We start from the raw sequence: 25,243 nt of genomic DNA, 5'->3' as shown, positions 1-25,243 counted from the left end.
AAGAAAATTTAACACTAACCAATTTTGCGTCTGAAGGATATCGATATTGAAATATATATAATATTTAAATAATTTTTCCTATAGTTACAGAAATCTCTTTGAAAATGGAAAAAAGGTTTTAAAAGTCTTAAACTTTTCATTAGCAATTTTTATAAAACGACTATCTGATCCGGTAAAGGCCGTTCTGCCTTAGTGGTAACTAACATTATATCAGAAGAATTTTATATATATACTCATAGAGATATACCAACAAGAGTAGCTTTAACATCCACAGCACTGGAGTACAATATTTCCCTACATGTAACTATTGAAAAATGTAAACACTGACGCGGAGGCTGCCAAATGAAATAAAATAAATTATACGAATAAATAAATGAATAAAATTTAAAAGTACTATAATTCGATAGATCTAAACTGAAAATATGAGGTGTCTTTCGTGCTGCAGGTTTCAAAATTTCACATAAAAATAAGAGACCCATGAAGGTTATTTTACGACTGAAATTATTTTAAGCAACCTCTTGTTTGCACACTTATTGTTTTTACGTTCTGTGACATTATCGCGTCTTCTGCACACTAACGAATATTGTAAATTTTAAATTTAATAATAAAGTAAAAAAAATATAGTTGAGCCAAACAAAGAGTATTATTTCATTTATTAGTTTTTATATATCAAATGACATAACCTAACGTCTAAGATCTAAGCCTAGCTCTATGGACTTTGCCCGAAAATTGTGCGGAAATGTCTACGTTTTTGTGATGACAATAAAACGCAATTTGCAATGACGCAACAGTACTTACGTCCTTGTGACACTGGGGGGGCTCTACATTCACGATTGGCGGGCTAATGGCGCGCGATTCAATTGTAACTTGGGAAGCGGCGCGTTCGCACTTTCCACAGGCTTTCGCTTTTGAGATGTGCTCATAAATTATTATTAAATTTATCTGACGAAGATGATTTATTCGCGCAAGACGTATCGGTAGCATCAAAGTATGTTTGTCTGTTAGACGCTTATAAACACGTTATGTTTTATTTAATCCAAATTATTGAATAATATTGTTTGTTTCAGGTGACACTTTGCTAGGCAAATTGTTATCGAGATTCATCAAGGTGAATAAAACCAATAGTGGTGTGTAGTGTGTGTCAGTGAAATAGAACAATTCAGCGAGTGACAGAGTGATAGATACATAGACATTGGTCAAAATGACTGGTTTCGTGAAAATCGCGATAGATGACTACTATTCCGACAACAATTGGACTACAATCATCAACAAATACTGGGTGCTAGCTGAAAGAGTTTCAGGTACATAATATATAATACGGAAAATATTTTAAATAAATACTGACACATTCAAATATAAACTAAAAATCTTTTTCTCCATTAAGGTCGATTAAATTTTGTTTATATTTATGTTATAATAAAGCAAACAATTCGTATTATATCTATAAATGTATTAAAAAAATGTCTGAAACATTTTTATAAAAAAAAATCATACAATTTCAATATCGGATAAAGCATAAAATAAATAAGCACGGAATCATAAAATTATTGATTAACAAATATAATAATATAATAAATTTCTTTTTAGCAAATTAATAATTATGTTATAATCGTATCTAATGCAAAACAGCAAAGTTAAATGTAATTACATTATAGGAAAAGTGGCCTTTCCATTTTTTTTTTACTTTCATAATGTTTACAATAAGTTCATTTTAGACGAACTGTCCAATTAAGACGATAAAGAGATTATATTCGAAAGCGTGTCTGAATCACGAAGAAACTGACATTGAAATTGTAAATACAAGATTCGAAAATATACATATGTACTCAAAATATAGTCTCGTTTTGCCCTCATAAAATTTTCTGATATATAAACAAAGGTTTAGTACATAAAAAATGTACACAGCGTTAGATACTAAAAGGTGCATAATATATTTTTAATATCATACTTTAATGTAGGCACATTTATTAAATATTTAAAAATAATCGACACTAAATTTTGATCTATTACACAAAGAAGTTACTTCCAACGTAATCCATATTAATAATAAATTTCATAACCTCCTGCGAACCAGAAAGTAATTAATAAGTCATGGTTAAGGCTACATCTACTTGCAGTCTTAAATGTCGTAGTACCTACATATAGTGTCTATTTTAAGCAATTTGAAATTAGCAATTATCTTACGTTAACGTTAAAGAGGGTCGAATTAACATCACTTTACTAATAATCGTCAAACATTTATGCTGTATAAAGCTAAGGTTTTAACACTTTCATTCACGATCGATACTAACATGACATGAAATAACAAAGATGAAAGAAAGTATTGACATTAGCACTATAAAGTTGCCACCTGTGAAATTCCTTCTTGGAATGTTGTTAGTCTCAATATTAAAACGTCATGTCATGCCGCGGAATTGACAAAATTTTTAATTCGCTCTCGACGCCTGTACATGTACTATTTCTAATTCAATAACGTATTAAAAATTCAAAAACGCGTATTGACAATTATTTCCAAGTATTTTTTGACAGATATAATAATATTACAAAAAAACAAATAGAAAAGATCTTCTTGTAAAGAAAAAAACCACGTTAACTTTAAAATTCGCATGTATAGAATAAATGTCGTTTCGTATACATTTTTTTAATATAAAACTCATATAGCAAAACATAAACTGCTTCGAATCGTCTGTCGAAACAGACATACGACTTGAAAACGGCTTGCGGTTCTAGGTACATAATGACTAAGGTCACAAAACAATGCCCTAAGTTCCATCTTGAAGGCTAATTTGGTACTAAGAATCGTCCAATGTTTCTCAACGAGAGCCTTAAAAGATAATTATTGTTTAATTTTCCACAAGTAAGGATATGCTACAGGAAAGTAGAGCGTTTCAATAAATATTTAAACAAAATAATAATTTGTTTATTGAACTAAGGAAACTGAGATAATAAAGGAAACATTGCGTATACTGTTTTTTTGTTTCGTTTGCTTTAGGGAACTGCTTAAAACGTACATTCAAAAAAAGAGAAGGTTCTATTACCTCTTGTGCTGTTACCTCAGAACTTTCATCTGCGTGCACCGACTTTGTAGATTTTTTTTTTTTGAAAGCCCTTCCGTGTGAAACCATTTTTTAGTCGAATGCTGATAATTTGCAGGTAGTTTGCATTTTAAAATGTTAAATATTTAAATAATTATTAAGACATGCTTAAAAAATATTTAAACAATGTAAATAGTAGTATGCGAAGATCTTTTTTTAGTTTAATTATTTGAATTTTTTACACTCAATTCATTTAAATAATGATAATTAAATAAAGTTAGTAGATTTAATTTTTAAATTTACATATTATTATGATTTTTGTATGCAATCCACATCAATGAAAGAGTAATTTATAATGTAGAATAGAAGACAAGAAATAGGTACAAACAAAGTTAATATTTACGGGTGTCATTGTAGATTTTTGTATAATAATAATATATAGAGAATCGAATAAGAACAACCGAACGGGGAACACTTTTAAATAAATATATAGCTTATGTTATAAGAAGCGGTTCGCCCCGGTTCGCCCGTGATTCATATATAACCCATAGCCTTGCTCAGTAAATGGGCTATCTAACACTGAAAGAATTTTTCAAATCAGACCAGCAGTTCCTAAGATTAGTGCGTTCAAACAAACAAACAAGTTAATCTTTATGATATCAGTATAGATTATTTAATTTCTCGCACTTAATTTTATTGTTATATATTTATTATTAATATGACAATGCGTGTTAATATAAAAATGTAAAATTAAATGATTCACTCTATAAATAAAATCAACAATATAATCAGTACATTTAGCTCTTTTCGATCCTAACACAAATTATGATACATCCAATATTACTAATATCAAATAATTACAGCATTTTAATTTTCGAACTTCAGTAAATTTCATTTCAATTAATAATCCATTTACATCATAACAATTTCAAAATATTCGCATACGCACCTACATCATCTCTTATCTCAATTTATACGTACGTACGTCATGATATTATGTAGATATAATATTATATTCTGTAATATGATGTAATGAAGTATCTGTAAAATGTAATGTTCTGTGAAGTGCATATAATTAAGTAGGCTTTGTATAATCTTGAATGGAACTTGAAGCGAATACTTTCTCCCGATAACTGTAGGTACGCAGTAGCTTACCTACAGTACGGGCAGTAACCCGTTAAACATTCGTACAGACGACATCACCTGTCAGCGATTAAATAAACATAAGTGTAACACCTCTTAACATCGATCTCAAGTATTAGAAATCGAAAGAGCAAATTGTAGTCGAAGTTTTGCTTTCTACGAAGGTACCCGTGCCAACTGCACCAAAAAATGTTTAATTTAGAAAGTATAATAGAAGAAAAAGTGGCCATCGAGTAAAATTTAATTTTTTATTGCAGCTTGTGATTCGAGCGTGATGACTTTTTTATGTTTTTCTGTAAAGCCTAAAGCAAATCGATTTTCTTCATTTTTCAATGTATTCATTGACGTAAGGTATTGCTTAATCCGCGTTTTAACAAGACACAAATTACGCACCAACTCGTTTCTTGTCAGGACGGTTCTTTACGAAGTATCCACATATTTAAACCCTTATGAATTCATAATAATAATACGACAACGCAGTAAAAACATTACTTTCTCCGAATACTTTATGGCAGATGCGTTGTTCATTTAATATGTATTGCATAACATTAATTAAGTGCAGGATCTGCATCGTACGATGGATTGATATATCATGTAGAAAATATCGTGAAAAATTTGCTTGTATGTTTTTTTATCTTATTTAAGTTAAATCAGATTTACAACGTAAATCTCTAAAATATTTATATTATATCGTAGTATTGTTTAAAATTTTATATTTTCCGGTGAACTTACCTTCAGTAATAACTATGCATAACAATTACAACAGTTCTAAATGTGAAAATAATACATTTTAATTGCTCTAAATAAACTTCACGTAGTAAATTTCACCATAAAAACTAAAAATGTGTAGCTGCTTTTCTACAAAGTTTAAATGTAAATTTAAATGTAAAAGATACGATGTTCGTTTTATAACAATAATCTATTGCATTAGATTGAGTTTACTTATTTAAAATTTTTAATAGCCTCTGTTTTAAAATTATTTGTATTAATTTGAACATAAAAATAAAGAAGGGACCAGTAAAATGAGTATTTATTTACCTGCATAAATGATTATTTATGAGGTTTCAATGTCTACTATTATGACTGATATAATTTAATTGAAAAGTAGTGTAGTTAAATAATTCCTGCACGAAAGTTTGGCAAAATAACTAGCTTTTTATACATCAATTTTCTTTTTATCTCAATCTCCTTTGTCTAAGTTATTCTCAAATTATTTTCATATGAATTTATTCTATACATATCTATCAGTTTAAACAATGAAGCATTTTTTAACAGATCCCAGAGTCCAAGGATGGTTTTTCTTCGATTCGCCGATACCGACCTTCATAATGGTAGTCCTGTACCTTGCCTTCGTCCTCATAGCGGGGCCAATGTGGATGGCCAACAGAAAACCTTTCCAAATTAAAAATCTCCTTGTTGCATATAACGCTGGACAGGTTCTTCTGTCACTGTACATGTTTTATGAGGTAAGTTTACTGAATACGACTGTGCTCATAATGAACCAAAAAATTACACCATTAAATTCTTAATATTATAAATCCCAAAGAGACGTTTTCACGCGTAAACCCCTTGATCGATTTGCATGAAATTTAGAAAGACAGGTTAAGACCTGAGAAAGGATATTGAATAATTTTTATTCCACAAATCCCATCTATTCCGGAACTGTGACGATAAACTCGTGACAGTCAACCTTTTCCCTTAACTACGCGGGTGAAGCTGCGGAAAGCTAATACATAATGAATTAATAATTCATCCCTAATTTACCGTCACAATATAATAATTGTAGACACTGTTCTTAAGACTTTTCTGGCCTGTAATGAGCTCTTTTTAAACAAGATTTAAAAACGACCATGAATAAAGCTTTAGTTAATGACAGATGTATTTCATTCATGCAATTATTTAGAGTAGGTGCAATAATTATTAAGAATGATATGGGATTTTAAATAATTAAGTCAACGTCACTCAGTATAATCCACAACAGTTAGGTGACCAAGCTTTGGAACGAAATACTTCTTATATCAACGATACCTCAGTAATGACGTCCACGCTTTAAGAAGTTATCATTGCGTCAGAACTAAAACCTCATGCAGTTGTGTCAAGGAGCGTCATTAAACAATTTTTCCATGCATGCATCCGTGACATCTAAATTTTATGCGGTCAACTTAATCTCTATCGCAAGGCCGTTGAGTCTAATTTCGTTCTAAATTTAATAAGTTTTTTTACTACGTACTACGAAGGACGCGCTTTGACATTGACATGTTTCTAAATTTTTGCCGCGAATTACTTTTTTGACATGTTTGACAGTTTTAATTTTTATTCAATAAGTACGTATATTTGTAGAATAATTGTACTTTCGATAATAATATAATTAACGCTATAGTAAAGATTTGTCACAAGCAACAGCCTGTTTGCAGTATTCAATTCCTAAATGGTATTTTACTTAAACAATGTTTCACGCTTTTAGCGAAAAGAGTGTCGAAAATTTTACGCTTTCGTTTAAACATTGAAAAGATTTTCTGTTAAATGATAATTAATCACATAGTTTAAACGCAAAATAAAATCGCATTTTTTATACATTTATTGAGTATTTCCTTGTGTTAATTTTACACCAGTATCAAACATTAAGAAATTAAAAACTTTTTAACGGATTATATAGAGGTCAGTCAGCCAGCTCAAATCCCCGTGTCTCAGCCTCCACGATCGCTGTAAAGTGTTCCAAATGTATAGGTAAAAAATATCATGAATGACGTTAAAATCCGTTAAAAAGTATTTAATTTCTAAACATTCACTGAGTTCAAAGATTTAATATACAACTTTGATTTCAGCACTTAATGTCAGGATGGTGGGCCGATTATAGTCTAACGTGTCAGCCTGTAGACTACAGTGATAGTGAAAAAGCAAGAAGAGTAAGTACTTTATATACTTGTACTAGCATTCCACCCGCGGCTTTGCCCGCGTAGTCACAGGAAAGATAGACCCGGGGTTCTCCTCGCATGTTCCCGATCCCATGGGATTTCCGAGATTAAAACTTGTCTATGCTCGACTGCTGGTTCTAAATTACATCTACACAAATTTTCAGCCAAATCGGTTAATCCGTACTTGAATTACAAATAGTGTAACTAACACCACTTTCTTTTATTGATTATACAAAAGTTTATAATTTCTTGTTATATTTACTTAATTAAAACCAGTATATGGAGTCCTAATTAGTCAATCAAAAATAAAACAAAACGTAATCATTTCTACGAAAATGTTTCAGTGGCACATTATGCAAATGTTATTTGCGTTAAATCAATTATGTTTCGTGTACAAGCGCTCATATCACTGTAAAATTTAAATAAAGCTCTCGTTCAATAAATGTATTGAATTGACATACTTAATTTCATAAGTTGTTACACCGTTCATAACTGAATAATTTACCAAATGATTTGATTTCTGTGATTTTTATCCATAAAGACTTTGTCTCCGCTGCACGAAGAATTCATTGTATTCAGAATTTATTTCACCGTGTGGATATATACGTGAATGAGTGCTGTAAGCTCCATAATTTTACATCTACGCTGAAGGAAGGCTGTTTTTATATATTGCTAACGTATTACGTATATAGTTTTTGAGTTTAATTATCGTTAATTAGTAAAGAAAACGATTCGGGGTCCTGTCGTAGGTTATATATTAAACAGGTACATGTTGGAGTGTAGGTACGATAATGACAGTCAGGTAGAAAGCAAGATGAAGCGATACCGGTTTGTGCTGACCGAGATTATCTCACAGTCGTATCGGTTTACAAGCGCGTAACTTTATTTGTTTTTATGATTTATTGTTTATAGATATTCATTAATATAAATAGTTATTGCCAAAGTGTGGTTTTTATTATCGGATTTTGAACAACTTAATTTATTTTCTTTGATCTCAATGTGAATGGAGATAATCAATGATGAATGGCTGATTTATGCACGCAAATAAAAATAAATTAGTATTGTTCTCATTGCCAGCCGTTTTAGCTGTGCAAATCGGAAAATCTTTTGAGTATTTCATAATCTTTCTTTAATTTATATCGTAATATTTCAAAAATGACGCATTCATCACTTTAGTAGTAGAAGCGTTCATTAACATCGATCGATACATAATTGTTTATGAAGAAACCGTTTAAATGTATAGTTTTCGACCTCTAAAACGAAACTGCGCCGGTCAAGTTCATTGCGTGGCACTGACTTCAGCTATGCAACACACACAACTTTCCAAAGTTTGTTGATTTTGTTTAGCATTTTTTAGAGAAAATATTCATGTGACATCTCATGAAGAAAATCAGCATTTTGACAATGCTACCAAACAATAATTTGAACGAATGCGATTAAAGTACAACGTGTAATTATATACGATGAAGAGCGTTGACAATAATTCTTATAGAAAAGGAAAATTAATTTTATTAGTCTTTGCACTGAAGTAGGGGCAGGTCTGAAGTTTATTTAAATGTCAATTGTAAATGCTAAAGAAAAAGTGGCATTACCACTTTTTCTGTATAACTTTTTGTTTAATATAAAAATTAACCACAATTAACCACGTGACAATTTACATTGAAATAAAATCAAGCAGTGGTTATTTGAGGTGTGAATACTATCACTAAATTAACATCAATGCTTCAAAATATCGTAAAATTTCAAATACTTTAACATTAAAATGAAGGTGTATTATTCGACTGCGATGAGTGGTCTTTTGCTTTTCATAAGCCCATTTTATGTATTGAAGTTGTATGTATATGTTTTTTATTAGAAGTCAATCTGTTTAAAATCGTGACCTTGACGATCCAAATAAATTAAGTATAATTTTTACGTTTCTATCGATTATCTTACCACCAAGCAAAAACCGCATCGTTAATCAAAGAAACATCAAAACAGTAATATCATTTAATTAAATAATCATTATCATTATAGCACGTAGCACGATAACATTTAGCGATCATTAATGACTATATCTGGTAGCGTACAATTTCACCGACCCCAACCTTTGAGTCGATTTTTCAATGAACTTGTAAGCACGTAACAGTGAAAGCGGCGCAGTCGGTTAGAGCAATTGTGTTTGCGTCATCGCAATGCCGTCGAGAGTGAAAATGGGGACCTTGGTCCATAGCGGTGATTATCATAGATTTTTTATTGTCAGATTGCGAATAATATTTGGGTTTAATCCGAACGATAAATATGAGGTTTTATGGCATACCTTAAAGAGTCAATGGTTATTTTTTTGTTGGTAATTTTAAGAGAAGTTAGCGGAAAGAGAACGTAGCAGTTGAGCCACACCTTTGTGTAAAATGTGTATATTTTTAAGCCATAGTGTAAACAAAAAAAAGCTGGACGAGTATATGAGGGTTCAGTTTGTTTTGCGATGCCATTCTCGGGGCAGAAACACAGAATTTATACTATGTGTAGAAATTATGTATTTTACCATACTTATACTATAACAATACAGCTTTATTGGTGTTATGGGGCTAATTCTGATTTTTTAAAAATGGGAGTTGAGAGAATTTTCATGTGGGATTCGAGCAGGTTTCGGTCAAGATTCGAATTGAAAGATGAGTTGACCTCCCATAGAAAACCTGTGTGAAATATGACATGGAATATCCACTGTGTTCCTAGTAGTGAGTGGGGGAGCTGGAGCCCCGTTTACTATTTATCACCATTTCTCTTAAGCTTTATCCTGTAAAGGCCCTGTAACTAAGCGAATGTTTATAGGCGATGGTTATGAAGGAACATCAGGCGAACATATTTGTTGCCATCTAATATAAAAAATGCTTGTAATAACAATGAGCCTTAACATGAGTGATAATGTCATATTTTTTGTTTGTTACAGATGCTTCATTTATGTTGGGTGTACTATTTTTCAAAACTGTCAGAATTCGCAGACACGATATTCTTCGTTCTGAGAAAAAAGAAGAGTCAAATCACATGGTTACACCTTTACCACCATTCTTTAACGCCTTTTGAAGCTTGGTTACTGGTTAAGTTCATAGCTGGTAAGTTTAATGAGCTTATCAAGCACTTTTTATGTTATTCTTTGAGACAATATGATATTACAGAGATGCGTTAGAATAATTTTATTCAATTATATTTGAGGCAGTTTCTAGCATATTGAAACAATAATTTGTTTAATTAGGCGCATATCCTTTTCCTTACCTTTCCTAGTCGTTTCCTTTATTCCGACAATCCTTTCTTAATTCCTTTCCAATTTGAAGTGGGCAATCCATTTATTGAGGCGTAACGTCTGCAATCGACCTTACGCCTCTCCAATGTTCAACCTCCATTGCCGATGATAACATGGAAAAAAAAATTCTTATGAGTATAGTATATTAGATGTAGTTGTTTGTTTGCTATATATTAAATCTAAATAATAATTTTATTTGCAACCATTAAAATTTTTAGTCGCAATTATAATCAAATCGTGCCTCATATAAAACGCTGACTCATAAGTTTCATTACCATTTCTAGGTGGTCATGGAACTTTCTCGAATATCGTCAACAATTTGGTACATGTAATAATGTATGGGTATTACATGGTAGCAGCTATGGGCCCACAGTACCAGAAGTATTTGTGGTGGAAGAAACATCTAACTACTATGCAACTTGTGAGTAAAAGTTATTTTAATGTTTTCTCGTTTTTCTTATTTATTTATAAGCTAGCACAAAATTTTAAACAGTGTAGCTGTTTTACTCACTTATAAGATACTAAAACGTATTCTCATTAAAATCGCAGTATACACGTTTGAAATTGATTAAAAGACTCTAATTTAATATCACTGTTAAAATTATACTTAGTTGAATTATAGTTTTGATTGGCCAAAGATAAATAGTTGCAAATATTTAAGCACTAAGCGATTACAAAACCATGATAGAATTTAAGGTTTTGATTGCAATATTTAACTATACTCGTTTGGTTTTTCGACTCTCGTGTTTAACAAATTAGATACAATTCTCGTTGGCAAAGTTATATTGTGCATTATTTAAAAAAAACTAATTAAATTGTACATTTACAAAACTGTTTGAATGTAGTGTATTGTTGTATTGTATATAAAGAAGTTTATTTATCTTTCATCGTTAATAATGCTGTAAAATTACACGAGTTTGCATTCAACGTTTCAAGTGTGTATCGTATAAGAATTTTTAGGTGTAGAGCAATAATTATAAGAAATAGACTAAAACTATTGTTTGTATATTTTGATTATCTGATATATATGATGTATATTAATGTTAACATTTGGGAAGTTGTGGAAAGTTTAATGGCATTCGTCGTGATACAAAAAAGGGTTTATAATGTCATTTTTCAAATGATTTAACACAACCGAAATATTTGAAAAATTGAGCCATGGCCAGCCAGGTTAGAATGTTGTTATTAAGAAAGTTTTCCACTGTATCCGTTTGGTAGAATTCAACATACACGAATAAGGGTCGTTGGCACCGCGCCTAGAATTCCGTGAGACGGGATCTGCGCTTGCGCAAATCGTTAGGATATACGAAACGGCGCAGTTGCACCGTGTTTAAATTAATTTCTGCTTGTCTAACCTTTGAATGTATCGTTTATAATGTAATCCTATTATATTATCTATTGTATACATTTTTGAATAATCAGTTAACTAGGATATAAATTTATTTCCAGCGTCCGTAGTAAGGTAACCTGATGAAAATAGGTCTACATAATAACGCATATAAATTGAGCATATTCTACCCTTTCTTTTACCTCTCGTACCTTCAGTAGAAACCAAGAGTTCTATAATTTTTTAAGAACACTTTACTTTTATCAAGTAAAAATAAGTAAAAAAATAATTATATAGACTAGTCCTCATTTGTAAAATACGAATAAGAAATTGAAAACACAAGAATGGTGTTAGATGCTATAATAAAGGTTGAAATCGTGTGTCTTAAACATTGAACATAAAACTGAATTAAATGTATTATCTAATGTTTCGTATTCAATTATTATTGCAACACGAATCTTTTCGTGATTAATCACGCGATTTATTAAACCGGGTGTCTAAAACAGTGAGATGTTAGCTTTTATAAATTATTTTGTTTATTATTTTTACGTTTGTTTATATTTTTAATGTGTTACGATTCAAGAACATCTTATTAATATGTATTGCCTTATAACTAAATATTTCACTTTAATTATTTTTAACACAAACATCTAAGGAAAGGAGGCTATGTTAATCTGAATTTATTGTTTATTTGAATGCTAATCATTAAAAAAAAAACAAAAAACCGTCAAAAACGGTTCAATACAGTCTAAATTTCTTAAATAAAATACATAAAAAAAACGATCTGATTGAATGATGATCTGATTGAATGATGGAATATCTCCTCCTTTTCGAAGTCGATTGAACATTATACACGTAGAATATTCACCAAATTTTCAGCCTAGACACATAACGCCCGTAATCTAGGTCTTTAACAGCAATTGCGTGAGCGAAACACATGAAAATATAATATATCACGCGGACGCACTTCTTACTTAATATACAACCTTGCAAATCAGTTATGAATTAATGAAATGGATCGCGTGCTAATAATCGTTTATATGCAATTATTTAAACAATTGTAAAGGATATGAGTGTCCGTGAATTTTTTTACTTCGATTTGTAGGAAAGCTTTAATCGATAATATAATATAGCACTAATTATAAAGTATTACTTAATTTGTACTATTGCGTACGCAGTAATATTTTAAATGACAGCGTTCTCGTTTCGCTCCGAATTAAAAACGAAATAGGTAAAGTGTCTTGAAATGTATTAGTATTTGAATCATGCGTAAAAAGAACTAAGTCATTCAAACACGGTATATTAAGGATTTTCAGACTTTATAACCATAGAGTGAGCAAGGAAGTTGAATGATTTCAATTATTTTAATTTCAATTAAACTATAAAATAATTTATATTGACTATACCTAGCTAGGATATTTTTTATTACTATGTACTATGATTATTTCGAATAAGAATAAATTTATACTGTCGAACATTATACGATAAAACATCGTGGTTTTAATTGCATCAATAGGTACATTTCTTAAACTTAGTTACATTAAGATGACAATTTCACATAAATCTACAAAAACCGAACAATGGGAAATGTTTGACTAATGGACACTTTTTCTCCGAGTGTTAAATATAGAAATTTTCTCAGACAATTTACACAATTGTAAGGTTTTAATAGTTTATTACGTTGTAAATATTAGAATTGGCTATAACGTCGGCTAAATTGCATAGCTACAGGTACCTGAATAAAATTTGATCATATTTTTACTTTTGCTAATAAAATTAATATTGATTTAATTCATAAATACGACCTTCATAAATGGATTAAAAAAAGTGGGACATCCATTGTTCCACTGTACATTTTTTAAGTATGTTTCCCGATTTCTCTGGCAACTGTGTACCTAATTATATATTTGTATATTATTCGAAAGAGTGTGATACCCTATAAAATGTATGTCGTTGTTAGTTTCACGCCTAGATTCGGGTCTGTACATAGTACACTCATATCATCATTTTGTAACAAAAACTAAATCGCAAATAGTAAAAACAGAAAATAAAGTCAAGCTGAAGTTGGTGCCCAAAATAAGGGAAATGTAAAACAATCACCGACTTCAATTTAAATTCGTATCATCGTCATCAGCCTATACATGCTTCCGCGGCCTCACGGGCTCAGGGTTCAGGCCTTAATCCACCACCCTGGCCCCGTTAGGTTTGTGGGGTTGGCAGATTTCACATGTTGTAAAACATTTAATACTTTTGATAATTGATTTGATTTCCATATATGCGCCTCCAATAGATATAATTTAAGGTAGTTCGCATAGGTGATGTTATTTACTCGTTTCAAATGAAATGATTAATAAATAATTAAGATAGCAAATGTTTAGTAGGTGTTTAGTAGATACATCAAGTTGAGCGGAATAAAATAAAAGGGTATAATCGGACCGTGCAACAGTTTCAACACCAGCGCACCGGAACGCCGTATCCTTTCTCTATTGCGGGCTAAAGAACCTTCTGGCTTCGTCTAGGAACTGACGAATATTTTGCTCACTTAATAATTACATGTAAGAATGAATACGACTTGATCTATATTAGACTAGAATACGACGAAATTGTTATTGCGTCAATTGTATTTGTTCTTTGCGTGAGTGCTGGGATCTGATAAATTAGGAGTATAAAAGACAATATGTACAATATGCCTTGAATTAATCGGTCGAATCGGATTGATTTAGTCGTGTCGTTTCATCACAGTAAACATAATTAAAAAAAAGGCTGCTAGTATATGAGACACATCATGCCTATTGTACATTTATAGGATTGTGTCTCTTGTAATTAATTAATTATTAAAGAAAAATTATTTAATATTATTATCTAGTCAGTAAATTAGATACCGACAACATTTTCTTGATTTGTTTATTATGAGCCAGTTAATAAATAGTAAAAGTTTGATTTCATTTCCAATATATTGCAACTATATCATGTTTGTACAAATGAACAAAATATTTTAAATTAGGCATATGCATATTCTGTATATGCACTCTCATAGATCATGTATACCGTATAATATGCCATCGACGTTCAATAGATACACAGAGTAATGATGAAGATCCATCTGTCAGATACAGACGCGGTATATTCGCGTAGACGAAAGTGTGAGAGGTGAAAGTATAACCATACGCAGATAGCGTTGTATGAACGTTAAATAGAAAATAACAACTACAAAGCGTACAAACGAAAACCTCGTAGATACAATTTATAATTCACAAAAGTGTAATACTATGAGAGGATGATTAATAACGCGAAAGTTTTGCGAGGTTATTGAAGTTAATTTTTTAATCTCATGCACATCACTGGACATATATATATAAATGCAATTTTGCCGTAGTTCAAATGTAAGCTAACATGATCACACCGTTATCTGTATTAGGTAAAACTATTTCTTATAAATACGGAGGCCCTTTCCTTTTCCTCTACCCTACACTACCCTTTCTAGTCCATTCCTTTATTTCTTTTCTTATTCCTTACCGTTTAATTTACATAACTTATTTGGTTTTACTCCTTAAAAGCTTGCACTCATCTGCAGAAGACCCATTTTTGCAAATATTCATAGGGAAGGTGATCGCTTATCATCAGGCGAACCACCAGCTCGGTTGCCATCTTTGAAATAAAGAACGCTTAGAAATAAAAAACTTTTTACCGAGTCTCCCCGTGACCACGGTCGCTGTAAAGTGTTCGAAACGTCGAAATATAATGAATAAATCGCGTTAAAAATCCATTAAACAGTTTTTAATTTCTAAATGTATAATACTCGCGTAAAATTAAACATAAGAAAATACTATAAAGAACGCTTTTATAATTTCTAAGAAATAGAAAATCTAATAAAATAATACCTACTCACGATCGTAGCATGTAGGCCACCAAGGGCTTTCAAACCTTCATACGCCACACCGCGTTGGTCAATTAAATGCAATTTCACAAACGTTACCGGTTTTACAGACCTATTTCGTAGATTCAAAGAACACATCAATATAAATTGAAAATTACTAACTAGTTCTACTCCCATGTTCTTCAACTGGTTAATGGTTATTAATATATGTACTTATATATTTTTAAGTTTCTTGTACAATTTTTGTTAAAGAGTAATAAATAAAAAAAATAATAAACTGATTGACAGGATTCTATTTGTATTTGATAGGATATTGTGGCCATTTGATCTCCAGGTTCTAAAGTGGGATATTTTAAAATCTGGATGGACTCCCGGGCCCTCGGTGACTTATTTTGTAGAAAACTTTTATCATGCAAGATTTTTAAGTTATCGTTAGTTAAGATTTTATGTCTTAAATCAATAGAAAAAAATCATCTGCATATGTCGGATAGTAATTAATTAGGGTTTCATAAATTCTTTCTTTCACTAATTATAGTTAGCAAAAATGAATAAACCAATAATCACGTAGAATTGAATAAATGCATTTTATTTAATTATTAAATGTGATTTTATTATATTTTCGTTTTTTTTTGTATTAAAGGTAAAAAACAATGACGCAATGCTTTAAAAATTCTATTTGTATTAAATAAAACAATTGTACAATATATATTAATTTATGACTTTAGGGATAGTCATTGCTGAATAGTTTAACAATATTTGTAAAATTACTATAAATTATTTACGCACATCAGTTTAAGCAATAAACGATATTATTAAATATACTAACGCAATATTATAGTGCCTTTATGCCTATCATTGCATAATTTTATATGCGACTGTACACTAACAACAGAGGACTTATTTTAGCAATCACTTTCGTTAAGGCCAGTGAGTTGCAGTTAGATGCACAGACTTTCGCAAGTGGTATCATTGTGAGCACTTAAACCCCTTATATCTGTATAAATTTGGTAATTTTAATAAGTTACGTAGTTTAAGTACTTTTATTATTGAAAGATACGAAAGAATCGAAATTAGTTTGTATTTTTTTATTATACTATTATATGTTCATTGGTAATAATACCCCTTATCCTGTAAGTAAGTCATCGTATATAGCAGAAGGGCCACAAAATTACAATTCGGAAGACGTATTAATGACTATAAATATTTTAAATAAGAGAATATAAATATCTTAAATCTTTAAATATTTATTTATTTTATCCATTTATTAATTTACTTGTATCCCAAGAATAGATTTAAACTTACAAAGTTCTACACCTTAAAAATACTGATTGATCAAAGTGATAAACTTGTTTATAATATACTAATTATGTAAAGCTGAAGTTTATTTGAACGCGTTAAGCTCACGAATCACTGAAACAGATTATAATAGAAATAAAATTAATATAATAGTTAAATACTAGGATTGAATTTGTTTTATGTTGAATAGTTCACTCAGATAACATAATACTATCGATAGTTCATTTACGCAGCGTGTACGACGTCATTGAAACCTCGTAAAGTTATTTTCACTTATAAATGTTTTAACTGCACAATTTCAGATCCAGTTCTTCATGGTGCTATTCCATTCAATAAGTGCATTAGTATACGACTGCGGATATCCGAAGTAAGTCACTCGTTAATATGTATTATTATTTATTCGTTTTTTTTTTATGTCATAGCGGGCAACTAAGCTGGTGGTTAGCCTGATGGTAAACGATTACCACTGCCCATGAAAATTCAAAGGATTGATGACTGGAACGAAGGAATGGACTAGGAAGGGCGAGGAGAAGGAAATAGGCCTCCGGCTCGTAATGCACGATTTACATTATACCTGTCCAGTGATCGAATCCATCCATAATTTATATATCTATAGCCTATAGTTGCATAACATTGAAATTAAATTTTGATTCATTAATTATTTTACAGAATGGATAGTACATTAGAGAATGCTAAAACATACGTTTGACTGTATTAGAAACGATTTTGGATTGTATCTTATGTATGCTACAATTTTTAAGAAACCGTTTTAATTAAACTTCGCATTACCTAAATCATGTTACGGTTGTAAACAAAAAAAGAACGAGTTGCTTCCGTCCTCTCACTTTAATGTTTAGATGTAATCTTTACATGCTTTACACTTAATAAATTATATTTAATGTTGGTACTTTCAAATTACCTTAAACACATGTGAAAGAATAGCTCAGTTATTTAATACTTAGCATTTAAATTTCAAAATGTAAAAAGAATTGGAAGGAAGTATTTTCTTTCATACCAATTTTACTGTGATTTTTCTAGAATTTCAGAAGGGAGTATTTAAAAAATATATGTATTTGATATAATTGTCGTAATATACGAGTTTTATCGATATTTTCATTTATTATTCCGTCCTTAGACTAATTAATTTTTTTGCATCTGATCGTTTTTTATTTCAATCACCCATGAGATTTATATATTAAATTATTTATTCAGAAAACTACATACATAGGTAGGCTAGATAGTCCAAGTATCGACACACTACATGATACAGTTACTAATCCAAATGATTTCTCTTCAGGATCATCGCATCGGGTTTAATACTACATTCGTCGATTTTCATAGTTCTATTTATGAACTTCTATACGCACGCCTACAAGCCAGAGAAACCAAAGCCGAAGGTGGACGCTTGCAACAACAATACCAATGGTTTCATACCGAATGGTCACACGAACGGTCACGTGGTCAACGGTTCCGCAAATGGTCACATCGTGATGAAGGAAAATACGGGGAACGGCTTAGCCAACGGCCATACGAAGGAGAAATTACAATAGAATGTGATAACGTATCAATTTACATAAGACTTATAATTTAAGTATAAATAAAGTGCAAATGGGCTTCCGTGATGTTTTGTAAATATTAAATATTCGTTGTGACAATCTCAGTGAAACGAACTTCTTACTTTTATTGAATCAATAAAAGATAACCAGTTGTTATTTTATTCGTCCAATTATTTAAATGCACTCGATTCTTTCCGATACTCTCGCGCTCAAATCATCATTTTCGATTGTAAAATAAATGTAGATATGAAAACGGTTGTATATTTGCTAATATTAAGTTATAACGCTTAAGTCTTTGCTCAAACTAAAGCTGTTTTTTTTATTCTTGGACATTCCAATCTTTTTAATTCGATATTAACTACCTCACCTTCCCGTCCACTTCGATTAATCCGTCCTCTTGTAATATAAAATGTGTATATTTTGTAAAGTACTTATTTAAGAGTGTAGCATAGACTTTTCACATAAGAAAATGTTGTCCGACGGACCTGTGCTTGACCTGTATCATATATAAGCGTTAAAGAAACTTAATACAAAAAATCAAAACGCTTTAGCTAGAAACTCTGCTTTAAATACTTTATTTCATGTGTAGTTTTATTAAGTTTGATTTTAAACAGTTGTCCTTAGTTTGGTAATCGAGCGGTTGCAAACAAACTATAATGAGTTTATAAGCAAGAGAGAGATTTATTGTAATGACAGTTTTTGTGAAATTTTTGACGAATTCGTATTTCTTGATCTAAGTACAAGGTCAATTATATTCATTATATAACTTTCGAGTCTTCCGTGTACAATTAAAATAATTGATAATTAATTTTTTATTTTACAATAAAATATATAATTCCAAATAAATATTTTTAGCTATTTGTATCGAATTATAGTAGTTACCCATTTCCTAAGAATCTCAAAAATAAATTTTCGTATTGGTTTAGACGTAGAAAATGGTTTATTTACATAATGTGTGCGGTGTACCTCGGGTTAATGGAGATATCAGAATGGGGCAAATATCAGTCAGTCTAGGCGATTTTACATTATTTATAAATGTATAATTTAAGACTATTGTAATATATACAAGTATTAATATAATGTAAGTGGTACTACCATTAGTGATGTATACTTTTTATATACAATAAAATATTTACTCTATATTTTCTGTTTGATATTTAACTACGTCCAATACCTATTAAAGTCACGTAATCTTCCAAATAATAATTTATTAATGATTAACTGATTAAGAACTAAAAAGTTTAATAGAATCTGAAAAATGAAAACCTCCATGGTAACTAAAAATCAAGTGTAAATAAAATGATATTAAAATTTAACACTACATTTTTATAAACAAGTACAACGCCATCTATTCACCTGCCTGAGAACTAAGGTTGTAGAGAAAGTGGTTGCTGCAGGTAGTCGATACAGCCTTCGCAAAAACCGTACAATGCGCAAGATGTCATCATAGCGATTAGATTATTTATGAAGAGTAATTCGAAGAAAATAATAAAAAGAAGCAAATTTCTTATTTCCTATTGTTTGTTTGCAATACCCTCATTGTAATAAAAAGCTAAGACGTATGGTTATTTTAATAGATTGATATGATATCACTAAAATATGTTATTGGGCGTGACATTTAATAATTTACAAAATATGAAAACAAAGAAACAGGTCAAAGAAATATCTTATTAACTATTTACCATAGCTCGGGCAACTTTCATCTCTTTTCAATCTAAAAAGTCCGAAGTCCGGTGGATTTGTTAAATATATTTCTTAAAAATAGCTCGACTTCCAACTAAGTGACACGTTCATGTTTTAAATTTACCGTTGAATCCATTACTCCTGCAAACCTTCATTAGCCTTTATTATTACCGAGCGAAATGTCAATAAACCTGACATTCGGACGTTTTTTCTACCCTAACTCATTTGTTAGCCCTAAAATCATGGCCCTACATTTTGTAACGTGACAAACCATTTATTTGGAAACCCCGATTGTAACTCTACTACGAGCTATTCGATTCGCAAAAAATGGATACAACAATGGAGTTATGGGTCAAACAGAACTGGTTATTTGGAACCCCGCTTTGAAAAGGGTACGCACTGAGACTTGGAGCAAATATTTCTGTCCCCGTTTGAACATATTTGAAGAAATGAGACAGACTTACTTGTTCTTTTAGCAAATTTTGACAAATGTTTCGATAAAATAAATGTTTGTTTTGAAGAAATTAAATGGGCTGATAGTTATTGCGGGTACTTTTTTATAAACAATGCTTAATTATTTTATACATTTTAATAGTTCAATTATGTCAATCCGGAGTGTTGTAATGTTTGTAATGTACAGTTGTCGGTAGAATGCAAATAAGCAGTAAATCAGAGAATTATGTTTCGTTTCCTATAATAAAAATATCCAATTATTTTTTGCGATATATCTCTTCTCTTAAATTAGTCTGATTTTGCTTATAAACGGAAAAAAAAATATTCTGGTAAAATATAAAGCCATTATGTAATTAAAACATATTTTTTGAATTAGTGAATCATACTTACTAATCACATATCTGTCAAATAACATCAATTTCTTAACGTAGAACGGAACGTTCCATAATCTACATCATAGAGTATACACAATATAAGGTCTACGCTCTCTGCGCCGGCCGGGCTATACCCCTCGGCCGGGGAGACCGGGGTAACACAATTCAGTTGGCCGAATGCGCGCGCTATGGGCGTATGTGTTTCGCGTCGCGTTTCGTTGGTCATCTTACACTAAATACAACAATATAACCCAAAATTAAGTTACAATACACTAAAACAACAATTAACGTACAGTGTGTGTGTCGAATGAAGTGTTTTATGTTATGAGATGTGAAAAAACTTGGTAAATCCAGTGCTAATGACAAGAAGCTTTATACAGCGTCATAGTATCTTGAAACGATATGAAACAACACTTTGTACTGCGATAAATCCATTTTACAGGCTCGTTTTATCGGTAATATGCAATGAGATTGTGAAATAATAGTGTTAATATATTCTCAGATAATTTAAAATAAATTTTAAAGTGGGTGTCCCGTATAGCATGCTAATCAGAGTTTCTTGAAACCTTACACAAAAAGTCTGCACTAGACTACTGCAGTGCGATTTGGGTTGCAAATTTTTGACTCTGCCATTCAATTGATGAATTTTAACGAACTACTGATTATAAGGTTCCTAAAGAGGCTTATTAAAAATCAATGCATGATATAATGCGCTAAATGTTTGTTTATTATTCGGTAAAGGTGACAATTTATAGCTTACAAGAGTTGTAGTGACGTAGATAATATTGGTAAATAAATGTTATCAAATTCACCAATCTTGTTTTGATGTGTTTTATAAAATAGAATATTCATTGAAAGCTACACTGATTTACTCTTGATACCCTGCGGTGTAGATTTAATTCATTATATTCATTATTCATTAATTATAGTAAATAGACCGTAATATATATATAAGATATACCGTATAAGTAATAAACTCCATGTAACGGATGATTTTTAATACTTACTTTAGAAACGGCGTTACTCCTACAGACGGAATTGATTGCTACATGTCGATTTGAAAATATTTGATCCGTTTCTTTCGATATTAGGTAATATTTGATTTAGGAATATCTTAATCTTCCACTTGGATTAAATAGCTATTGATGTATCGTTGATGAAATAAATTGAACAGAGAGCTATAATTTGATGCAATATAAAAAATATGTCTAGAGTAAACCATCATCATTTGTGTTTTTACATATTAAACAACGTATTAAGATTTAGGATTTACATTTTCTTAATTTCGATATTTCCAAAATTTTACAGCGATCGCGGTCATGGTCAGTTACAGAATTAATTAAACGAACGAGTGCATACACTGATTCATTCATAACACAAAACAATCAACATTATAACATCATTATTTAAATACAATAATTTCTCCCACAAACAGAAGCGATATAGGTTTACACGTTTTTGTTCAAACCTTAAAAGAACTATCATAATTAGTTTGTAAATCTGTTGTACATTAATATGAAACAGCTTTTACGTTTCTTAAACTTTTTATTTCATTTAATTGTTAAAAATCTTTCATCAGAATCAACGTTAGATACCTTTTTAAATTATTCCTAAAATAAACAAATCAAAAAGCATATTCGATATTATCCCGATATTTAAATTTTCAATCCACCGCCAATCTTAAATATAACTTTGAAATTATCTGCATTAGAACCCTTTATTTATTCATTAAAATTTGAAAATAGTTACGAGTCTTTTACTAAGACGTTTTAACATCACCAAAGCTTCAAACTGCGTAATTTGCCCATCAATAATTCTAATTAATTATTACTAGGCCGACGTTAAACTTCTTAATAGCTTTGCAACTCAACCGGTCAATAACTTTTCTATTCTTCGATTCCTGCGTCCCATTTCTTTCTATTTCTTAGATTCTTTGGGAGTATCGGAACGAGGTCTTGGAGAAAAAGTAATCTACAGTACCTACTGAATACCATTTTCTCGTTTCATCTTGACAATAAAACCGTCTGTAATGAAGAATACAGAAGCGGGAACAATGCGGTGACCTTGACATGTAGCGATAATGTATTTTTTCTTATTTACAATATAACTGACGATGTTGAAACAAAATTCGACAAAATTGTAGCAACACACATGTTTCGAAATATCGCTTTGGTGAAACTGCAATTAATAAAAAATACTAAAATCCTTTGTGCCACTTTGAACAAGAAGCGAAATAAATTCACCAACATATGTTCATGAAATATCGATTCCATTGCTTTTTCGGCTCTCCAACATTCAATTCTCATAGCTAAAAAATGGACAGAGGTTTTTGACTAGCCATTACGTATAAGCATTAGATAAATGACTATTGGCAGTAAAATAGATTACACGATTCGTCTCACTGTACAAACTGCTCTATGTGAAATGGACTCTCCCGTGGCAAGTGTTATGGATATTGAAGGTATAAATCATGGGTATACGAGAATGGGTGAATATCTAACGAAGATTGCGGTACAATGTAATATATTGTAATACTATTAAGATCGTTTGATGTGTGATTTATGTCAAGGAAACAGAATCAGTGCATTAGGAAAAAGGGGAAAAGATAGCCGCGATATTCTAAATTGATTTAATTCTTTTTTATTATTAATTTATTATATATCTAAATATTATTATTATTATTTAACAAAGCTGAAAAAGTTTTATAATACAGTAAATGCTCATGCAATATGCTTTAATGAAACCAGTTTAATAATAATAATTTGAAGCAAATTAAGTAATATAATATCGATAGGATTAGACATATCAAGGTGATTTCAAAACATAAAACCGTAAGGAATAAATGAAACAGAACTATAAAAAGAAATTAGTCAAACCAGTTTCAATAAAAATAATGCTGTCAGAAAAAGCACTGCGCTAGCAGACGTCTGGCCAAAAGAAATAAAAGCATTGTGGAACCAACAAAATAAGAAAAGAAACTATTCAGTCTTGATTCTACGTCTTATTTCTTTCGCTCCGGAAGTTATCAACAATTCGACCGGTTTGGCTCCATCGTAGCTGAGGATACTTGAATCTGTGTGTGAGCTAATAATTTATAAGTAATTAATCCACACGCAACGAACTTTCGTGAGCGACTTCTTAATAATTTGCTACGAATTAATATTTAAACAGACACTCCTATGTGACAATATTAAGTCTGCTTTAGTTATAAAAATTCTACAGGGACTCGTACATTAATAATACAGTCTGGCTTTGGTGGAAGTCGTGCGTTTATTGATTTGACACTTGTGGTTGGAAGTCGGTATATTATCTTACCTCAGGCACAGGTGTGTGACTACTTAGATTACATTTACATTACGTTTATATTGTAGATAATAGAAATGTATGGAAGAGATTACATGTAATTATTTATACCACTATGAAGCTATAGTGTCCGTTTTCATATTTAATCTCTTTTAATAAATTTTCGATCATATATTTAAATCTATATAAAATAATATAAATACTATATACTTTGAATTTGAAGAATACACCTTAACTGTAATTTCTTTTATCAAATCATTTCTATTTTCATAGTAACCCCCACAAATGCTAAACGAGCGCTCAAGCGAAAAAGCGGGACCGCGGCTGGTTGCCATGTCACTTGTGACTGACAGCTGTCAGTTGAGTTTGACATTTTATCCTTTACGCAAAAGACTACAATATCGCCTTTGCATTAAGGGTTATATTTCTGGGAAATTGTAGAATATTTATTTATCTGCACGTGTAAGTTCGGAGCTCGATGCGACTGTTACACTGTGCGATCAATTTGTCGAAAAATAGATGTCGTTGGGGGAGAAACTAACCTTTTCAGGGGTTTTGTGTATAAAGTTGTTATGTATCAAACTTGCTTTTTATACGAAATATAATAACTGCTGCCCTTAAATGTCAGAAGTATTTACTAGAAAATATTTTTGAATAAATATCAAACCTGATTAAATATATTTACCGTCTGAATACCTATATTCTCCGTTTGAGACATTTTACATATTTGCTTATGAAATATTCAACTCACATTTATAATTATTTGAAGAATCTAATCTGATTCTTTATTGCATTAAGGCAACATTCTCACAATCTGAAACTCCGTAACTTCGACTTGTAGAACAGTTCATATAACGATGGAATCTACATTAATTAGAAGTTCGACATACATCAAACTTATTATTTCATGGGTTAACTAGAGTTTCGTTGAAATCGATACTGGGAGGTTTAGAAATCTGATATAAGGGCGATAGAGCCGGGATCAATGCAATCAACGTGGC

At 30.8% G+C, this 25,243-nt stretch overlaps 2 protein-coding genes across 3 annotated transcripts in view; both read left to right on the top strand.

Annotated features, from left to right (window-relative positions):
- Nucleotides 1-829: 829 nt before the first annotated feature.
- On the top strand, nucleotides 830-19,401 carry LOC119831123 (elongation of very long chain fatty acids protein 7-like). Its single transcript, XM_038354380.1, has 8 exons — nucleotides 830-988; nucleotides 1,068-1,301; nucleotides 5,454-5,644; nucleotides 7,004-7,084; nucleotides 10,023-10,185; nucleotides 10,658-10,794; nucleotides 17,176-17,240; nucleotides 18,171-19,401. Exons 2-8 carry the CDS (start codon nucleotides 1,202-1,204, stop codon nucleotides 18,421-18,423), a joined length of 990 nt encoding a protein of 329 aa, XP_038210308.1. The 5' UTR covers nucleotides 830-988; nucleotides 1,068-1,201; the 3' UTR covers nucleotides 18,424-19,401.
- A 1,666-nt stretch (nucleotides 19,402-21,067) lies between these two features.
- The window catches only part of LOC119831108, an 81,792-nt gene continuing 77,616 nt past the window's right edge, over nucleotides 21,068-25,243 (top strand). Inside the window, exon 1 of one of the 2 annotated variants that reach the window (XM_038354363.1) lies at nucleotides 21,068-21,394. The gene's annotated coding sequence lies outside the window, so the exon portion shown is untranslated. The remainder of the gene's footprint in view (nucleotides 21,395-25,243) is intronic. The other variant, XM_038354362.1, reaches the window with a different exon arrangement.

The sequence above is a fragment of the Zerene cesonia genome, chromosome 13, assembly GCF_012273895.1.
Source record: "Zerene cesonia ecotype Mississippi chromosome 13, Zerene_cesonia_1.1, whole genome shotgun sequence".
Classification (NCBI taxonomy): domain Eukaryota; kingdom Metazoa; phylum Arthropoda; class Insecta; order Lepidoptera; family Pieridae; genus Zerene; species Zerene cesonia.
The sequence above is the reverse complement of the archived record's forward strand: the minus strand, read 5'-3'. Positions and strand labels throughout refer to the sequence as shown.